General features: G+C 34.9%; 1 protein-coding gene across 1 annotated transcript; it reads left to right on the top strand.

Annotated features, from left to right (window-relative positions):
- Nucleotides 1-254: 254 nt before the first annotated feature.
- LOC127241943 (formin-like protein 6) lies at nucleotides 255-3,837 on the top strand. The gene is made up of 4 exons (XM_051261239.1): nucleotides 255-1,686; nucleotides 1,769-1,968; nucleotides 2,034-2,275; nucleotides 2,863-3,837. Exons 1-4 carry the CDS (start codon nucleotides 371-373, stop codon nucleotides 3,676-3,678), a joined length of 2,574 nt encoding a protein of 857 aa, XP_051117196.1. The 5' UTR covers nucleotides 255-370; the 3' UTR covers nucleotides 3,679-3,837.
- The last annotated feature ends 4,452 nt before the right edge of the window (nucleotides 3,838-8,289 follow it).

The raw sequence follows: 8,289 nt of genomic DNA, 5'->3' as shown, positions 1-8,289 counted from the left end.
AAGAAGATTTGAAGAATGTGTCCCAATCCATCAACACCAAGCAATCTTCCGATGCCTAACGTGAAAAACTATCGTCTTATCGTACCCAATATATAAATATAAATAAAATAAAATAAATAACAACCCAGTAACAGAAAATTTAAATAAATAAATAAATGTGCTGAGCCTATTTCCATCAGCTTTAGGAAAAGGTAAGAAATGAAAGCATATATGCTGTCCTCATCTAATCACTTGATAAAAATGTAAAGCACCATATTGTTCTAACTGTAAGTGTAACTGAGCTTGTCTCCTTCCCCGTAAGAACCGGACCGGACCACACACCATTTTAGGACCACCTCCAAAACCTCTATGAATCAACATTCTCATTAAAATGAGAGCTCCGGCGCGCCGCCGCCGCCTCGCCGATGGCCTTGTCATCTCCGTCGTTGTATTAGCGGTGTTCCTCTCGCCGGAATCCGCCGCCGCGGAGGAGAGAAAACGAAGAGTTCTACATCAGCCATTGTTTCCGGTAACTTCGACGACTCCGCCGCCGCCGCCGGATTTCGAAATCTACTCGGCGCCTCCGCCGGATTTTTCCGATATTCCGTACCAAGATCAGCCATTCTCACATGAGTTCCCGCAGCCGGAGCAGAGCCCTCCTCAGCCACCGCCGCTACCGGAAACCGCCGCCGCTGCGGCGGAGGCGGCGAAGAATCCGGCGACTGCGCCGAAATCGAAATCCCGAAAGGAAGTACTAGTCGCCGTTGCATCGGCCGGGCTCACACTGGCAATGCTATCGATACTGATCTTCTACTTGTACAAGAATCGGAAGAAACATATCGACGACTCCCGGAAACACATCGCCGGAAGTTCGCAAATCAACGAGGAATCGAGAATGCCGCCCTCGAGTTTACTCTGCGTCGAAACGGTAATACCATCCAACGACACAGCTGCAACTACCTCGGACAACAAATCGAATGTCAATCACCTCCCGACGCTGCCGCCGTTCCCAAAGCTTCCGCCGCCGCCGCCACCAATGTCCTCGTCTGACGACGAGAACCATGACGACGCGTCGGGGTACAACCCAAAGCAGAATATGTCGCCGAGCCCGCGGCGCAGCTACTTGAGCGACAATGCCGCCGGAGAAAAGATCGATCCTCCGAAGTCGGAAAATCGGATGATTCATTCCGTGCCTCATTCAAAGAGAACTTCACCGAGGTCTCGTTTTTCATCATCCTCGTCATCGCTGCTGTCGTCGCCGGACGTAACGAAGTCGGTGACGGTAATGCCACCGGTTAAGCAGCCATGGCTGCCCTCGCCGTCGCCGCCGCAACCGTCCCGGAGGTCGTTGCAGTCCGGCAACACACTAATGTACACTCCGAAACCGCCCCAATTTTCGTCGCCGCCACCGCCGCTCGATCGGGAGAAGCTCCGATCGATAAGCAACGATGATAATCCACCACCGCTGCCGCCACTTCCTCTGCCTCCACTACCACCGCCGCCGCCACCGCCGCCGCCTCCACAAATCTCGATACCTAAAGGAAAAACACCGATTCCGGTAGCGTTGAAAAAGATATCACTTAACGATAACGTTGAGGAATCCATCGACGAATCGAGGCCAAAACTACGGGCTCTACATTGGGACAAAGTCCGAACCCCGTCGGAGACGGGAACGGTATGGGACCAATTCAAGTCGAGCTCGTTCCGGTAATAACTAATCGATTCCATGGCCGAGAAATCGCTATCGATCTCCAGAACATGTTCTAACCTCGAATAAATTTCATCGTAGATTGAACGAGGATGCGATGGAGTCTCTATTCGGATGCAATTCCGAGAATTCGGCGCCGAAGAAACCATCCCGGAAGTTCATCCTCCCTTCTTACAACGCCGAGAACAGAGTGCTCGATCCAAAGAAATCGCAAAACATCGCGATACTATTACGCGCGCTCAACGTGACAAGAGAGGAAGTCTGCGAAGCGCTTTTAGACGGTAACAATGTGGAATCGAATACAACTTATTACGAGCACAAATGTAATAAACGACATGATTTGCAGGAAATCCCGACGGATTAGGCCCCGAGTTGCTCGAGACACTAGTGAAAATGGCACCAACGAAAGAGGAAGAGAACAAACTCAAGCAATACAACGATGAAGGCTCGAAATTAGGGCCGGCCGAGAGGTTCCTCAAGGCCATACTCGACATCCCCTTCGCGTTCCAAAGAGTCGAAGCGATGCTTTACCGAGCAAATTTCGACGCGGAAGTTAAATACCTAAGGAAGTCTTTTCAAACATTAGAGGTACTTCTTAGTTACCACAACATCGAATCTTCGACTTATTACTCAACCATTGTCAGCAGACTGTATAATATGTAATTAATGATGCATTTTGTTTTTACTAACTTAAGTTTTCAGATATTATAATCATTAAAAATACATTCTTCACCGACTTAACATTTTAGGTGAAATGATTATTTTTAACGTCGGCAGCATACTATATAATATGTAACTAATTATGTTTTTTTTTTTTTTTTAACTTAAGTTTTCAGGTAATATAGTCATTAAACACATTGTCTATTGACTTAAGTTTTTAAGTAAAATGATTATTTCAAACATTGTCAGCAGACTATATAATATGTAATCAATGATGCATTTTTCTATCCCATTAACATACTCTATCCCTCTATCTTCATACACATATGTGTATACATACATACACACACTGTGTATACATATTATGTGTGTGGGGATAGGGGATAGGATTTATTTTTGGGACAGAGGATCCACGGCGTTTTCAGGTAATATAATCCTTAAATACATTGTCTACTGACTTAAGTTTTTAGGTAAAATGATTATTTTTAACGATTCGAAATGCGAAATCGACGTAGGAGGCGAGCGAAGAATTGAAGAGTAGTCGACTTTTCCTCAAACTCCTCGAAGCGGTGCTAACGACGGGCAATCGGATGAACAACGGAACGTATCGCGGCGACGCCAAGGCTTTCAAATTGGATACATTGCTTAAGCTCGTGGAGATCAAAGGAACCGACGGGAAGACGACGTTGCTCCATTTTGTCGTCCGGGAGATTGTGCGGTCGGAAGGAATCGAAATCGGAATCGGAATCGACGAAGACGATTTCAAGAAACAGGGGCTGCAAGTGGTGGCGGGGCTGAGCAACGAGCTCGGAAACGTTAAAAAGGCTGCCGGAATGGACGCCGACGTGCTGAGTGGATACGTGTCGAAGCTCGAATCGGGGCTGCAGAAGGTGCGGCGCGTGCTGGAGCACGACGGCGGCGCCGTCGCCGTCGCCGGCGGCGGCGGGAGGTTTTTTGGGGAGATGAGGGAGTTTATGGAGGAGGCGGCGGATGAGATTTGTAAGGTGAAGGCGGAGGAGAGGAAGGCGGCGTCGTTGGTGAAGGAAGTGACGCATTACTTTCACGGCGACACGGCGGCGGCGGCGGCGGCGCGGCAGGAGGCGCAGCCGCTGAGGATATTTGTGATCGTGAGGGATTTTCTGGGGGTGCTGGACGGGGTGTGTAAGGACGTGGGGAAGATGGAGCAGGACAGGGCGGCGGTGGGGGCGGGGAGGTCGTTCAGGATATCGGCGAATGCGCCGCTGCCGGTGCTCAGTAGGTACAGTCTGAGGAATGATCGGAGCTCCGACGACGACGACGGTGATGATGATGAGGACGATGATAGTGCGTAGTTAGGGAGGGAAGAGGGAATTGCAAGATTTTGAATAAATTTTTAATGCTGTTTTCTTATTATTATCATTATTATTATCATTATTATTATTTTTCAAAATAATATCCGAAATTTACCTTACAATTCTTATGTGTGTATATATACTTATTTTATTTTATGATCAAAAGGTCAAGGGCCCTTAAACTACACCCTCATTTCCTTAATTGGGTTGAATAATTATTATTTGAGTATTGGTGAAATTTTAAATTTTAAATTTTAAATAATCCATCTAAAATTTGAAATAATGATGCAATTTTAAATTTCGAATGGAACACTATAATTTTTAATGATAACACAATTATTAAATTATAATAAGTTTTCTTTTGATAGAATAAAATTATTAGCGGCACTGTGCTCGAAAAATAGAATTTACAGTAAGCTTTAACTTGAGCTTCACAATACAACAATTATTTCCGTACAACTAGTGCATATTAGAAAGAAAATCGAACTTTATTTGCATGAATAAGGATAATATAATTATCAAATTATGTGCAAGCGTAACCATAATATGTAAACTCAATTAATTATCCATACTTGCAAATCATAACATAAATGAAAAAGAAATAAAACATAAATACAACTCATCTCATTTCATCTCTCATCAATAACTTATGATCATTTACACAAACCTAACCGACCCCCACAACTAATTTTAGTAGCGGTTGCGATTCGCAAGTCATAAAAAAAATCCATCGACTTGTTTTTCAATTAAAAAAAAAAAAAGATATACTTTCTATGTCCCATAACTTTGATATTTATTTACTTTGCACGTAGTTTTAAAATTATTAGTATTTATTGGGATGTAATAGGAATAAAGTAGAAATAACTAAAATAATCTTATTAGTACGTGTGATATAAAGGTAGTGACATTTGTGTAATATATTGTAAGTTGTAAGGGTATTTGTAATGTTAAGTAGATAGTACATTTACTAAAAAAATAATAGATACTTTGTTATGGAACGGAGTAAAATAAAAAAATTGAAACTTTGTTATGAGACGGATGGAGTATGACATTCGTTAGATAAAAATAATCTAGTGGTGTGGAGTGAACTTAATAATCGTAAAATTATGTGTTTAAACTTTTAACGTCTCTAAATTTTGTCTGTCACACATAGTTCGATTAGTATAACTTATTTTGATAGTGTAGTTTTCAGGCTATTAAGTTCAATTAGAGTATTCGAAAAGTAGCCTTGCGAGTTACTACATTATTATTATTATTATTATTATTATTATTTTTAAATGTGGCTTACTCACTTAAAATGGTTTGCTTGATATTATGCTTGGCTCGAAAGTTTATCCAATACATATTCGAAAGTTGTAGCAGCATGTTCCTATTACATAAAAAAAAAAAAAAAAAAAAAAAGTACAACAATTGAATAAGAAAGTTAACTGTTTAATTAGATTCCTACGACATAAAGACGTTTCTATCACCCGATTTACAATAACTCAAGACACCAAATAATTTATGCAAGAAACTAGTCTCTCCTCTTACTTTTCCTATTTAGCCAAACATATAAAATTAGACGTTATACCGCGGTAATAATTCTAGCAGACAAATTATTTAGTTGAGAGTAAATTTGCTTACGAGTTGATCACTATATCGGATTGGCTATTTTGTTCCTCTTTCTTTTGATCAGTTTCACAATTTCATGGAAACTCCAATGTCTTCTCCAAGATGGAAAGAGATGGAAGAACTCGAATAAAAAAAGAATACACTTTTTTTTCTCACTATTTGTGTAGAATTTTTATTTTGATTTGATGCCAAACTCCGATAACAGCTACAACTTATTTCATTTTATATGCCAAAATAGAAAACTATAATTGTTTTTTCTCTAACAAATCTTAATAGTATAGTTGGTTTTTCATATTGGAGTTTGCACAGTAAAAGCACATTAAAAATCATAGAAAACAAGGTTAAGGTGTTTTTCTTTTAGGATTTTCACTATTTTATAAATTATATTTTAAAATATTAAATCAAATATTTATTTTTATATTATACAAAAAATAATTTTATATTTAGAAAATTACACCGATATATATTTACATTATATAAAATAATTATTCATTCAAATCACAATCACATCCGGAATGTTTTAGAAATAAAAAAATATGAACAATTATAAAAAAAAAATTATTTAACATAGACAGATATTAAATGTGATATATTGTAAAATATATCTTTTTAATATGTAATTTATATATAATATATATTATATGTGAACTTTTTTTTAAAAAAGTAATACTATTACTAATTAATAGCGCCAATTTTATTTTTTTAAAATATGTTAAAATATGTTTATTCATCCAATTTTTTTTTTTAAGTATCACGATTTTTAATAAATATTAAAAAAAATATATAATACTATCTTCGTCCAAAAAAAAAAAGTGTGCTATTTTTTTATTTATGCTCATCAAAAAACAAGAACGTCATTTTCGTAATTGTACTATTTATTTAATATAATAAATATTATTAAATTTACAATTTAGTACACAAATCATATTATTTTTATATTACACAATATTAATAGGGGTATATTTTCATTGATTTGTACTACATACCAATATAATACTACCTCCGTCCACCAGCAATCTATCTGTTTACTTTTTGCATGTTAATTTTTGGATATTAATTATTATATCAAAACATAGTACAAATCAAGGAAAAATGACAAAAATATTTCTATTGGTGTCTTATAATACTAATGTAATGACATCTGTACAAAAAATTATACAAATATAAGAATATTTTTAATGTTAAAAATAATGACGCCAAATGCAAATGGATAGATTGGCGGTGGACGGAGGTAGTATTAATATTAAAAAATATTATGTCAAAAAAATAAACGATACTCTTCTTGCGGGACAGAGAAAATATATATACATTTTAACACAATATATATAATATATATTCATCTACAAAAATTAATAATTCAACACACAATATTAATTTTTATATTATCAATATAATTTTCAATACCTAATATAAAAAATATATATTTATTAAACAATTATAAAAGTCAAAGTCAACGTACTCTTTTAATCCTTTAATTTTTTATTTTTTATTTATTTTTTATTTTTTGGTATAAAGTGAGACCCAAGTGGCCCATTTTCTTGAAATATTTTAAAATGGTAATTAAAAAATGCGGTAATTAATGTGTGAAATTATTATTGGAATGGAGCGTTTAAAGCATGATATTGCCACCTCGTCATGGCCCGCCCATCATATTCACGTGTAGATTTTAAGGATTTGTTTCCATCTGGATTTGTAATTATTTTTACAAAATAATTATAAATTTCTGAATTAAAATATTAGATTATGTTTATTTCTATCTCAAAATTATACTTTTTATTATTATATATTAAAATTTATTTCTCTAAACCATAAATGGTGATTTGGTAATGCGAGATTAACTCGTGATCATGAGATTATGAGTTCAAAAATTTCGATTTCTCCAAATTTTGCCTCTAAATAAATTTATTCAAAAATATTAAGTGAACCAATTCTAATTATTTATCAATAGTTTTAATTAAAATAAAATAATACTTCCTCGGTCCAGCTCCAAGGGTCTCGTTTACTTTTTTTTGTGTCATTGTACTTAACATTAAAAATATCATTATATTTGCATAATTTTTTTTAACAAATGATCTTTCTATTAGTATTATAAGATACTAATGAAAGTATTTTTACAATTTTTTAATTTGTACTACATATTACAATTAATATTCAAATATCAACACGCGAAAAGTGAATGAGACCCTTAAAGTTGGACGAAGATAGTATAATATATATTTTTATTTAAAATATTATAAAAAAATTATTCTTTTCTCAACGTAAATTTATTGTCTATTAATTTATTTTTGGGAAACTTAAATGAAATTTTATAATACTTCTAAAATATATATAAATGCATTTAAAAAAAAAAAAGTAAAAAATTGAATGAAAAATATGTATTTAATATGTTATGAATAAGTGGTATTATTTTTTTAATAATATTAAATTAAACCATTCATTTTAATTTTTCATATAATATTAAAAATTTATTTTATATTTAGAAGATTATCAAGGCATATATATAAGATCGTACTTATTAATTTCGATTGTTTGTTTAATAGATTGTATGGATGTGCACTCTTCTATTATTATTATTATTATTATTATTATTATTTGTATAATAAAAATATTTGGATGCAATTTATGAAATTTTTTTTAATTGGTAAAAGATTATTGCATATTGTGATATGATGTTATGCCACCTGTCACTTTACCTTGTTTTATGTACGTAAATCATATTTCTCAGGAGATCGAGGATTATGTTACTAAATTAGAATATTGAGACAATAAGAAACACTAAATTCTTAATTGGTTATGCAATATTTCTATGCAGTTTGTTTTTATACGATAGGCCTTATTCACTACTACTCCTACTTATAAAGAAAGTATATAACTAATTTTGGCGGATAAAGAGAACATTAGTTTTGGAGGATTTTGAGTCATATCCGAAAATAACTTAGTCAGTTAGTAAATAAGTTTCTTGCACAAGTTTAGCTTATTTGATATCGCCTTCGACAGGCA

This window comes from Andrographis paniculata, unplaced genomic scaffold, assembly GCF_009805555.1.
Source record: "Andrographis paniculata isolate CXL003 unplaced genomic scaffold, ASM980555v1 Contig86END, whole genome shotgun sequence".
Taxonomy (NCBI): domain Eukaryota; kingdom Viridiplantae; phylum Streptophyta; class Magnoliopsida; order Lamiales; family Acanthaceae; genus Andrographis; species Andrographis paniculata.
The sequence above is the reverse complement of the archived record's forward strand: the minus strand, read 5'-3'. Positions and strand labels throughout refer to the sequence as shown.

What these genes read in the sequence shown, in the direction of transcription:
- LOC127241943 (XM_051261239.1), top strand. Translation starts at nt 371, where the DNA reads ATGAGAGCTCCGGCGCGCCGCCGCCGCCTCGCCGATGGCCTTGTCATC. An exon ending in TTCAAGTCGAGCTCGTTCCG is followed by an intron (nt 1,687 to 1,768) that starts GTAATAACTAAT and finishes ATTTCATCGTAG; the next exon opens with ATTGAACGAGGATGCGATGG. An exon ending in CTGCGAAGCGCTTTTAGACG is followed by an intron (nt 1,969 to 2,033) that starts GTAACAATGTGG and finishes CATGATTTGCAG; the next exon opens with GAAATCCCGACGGATTAGGC.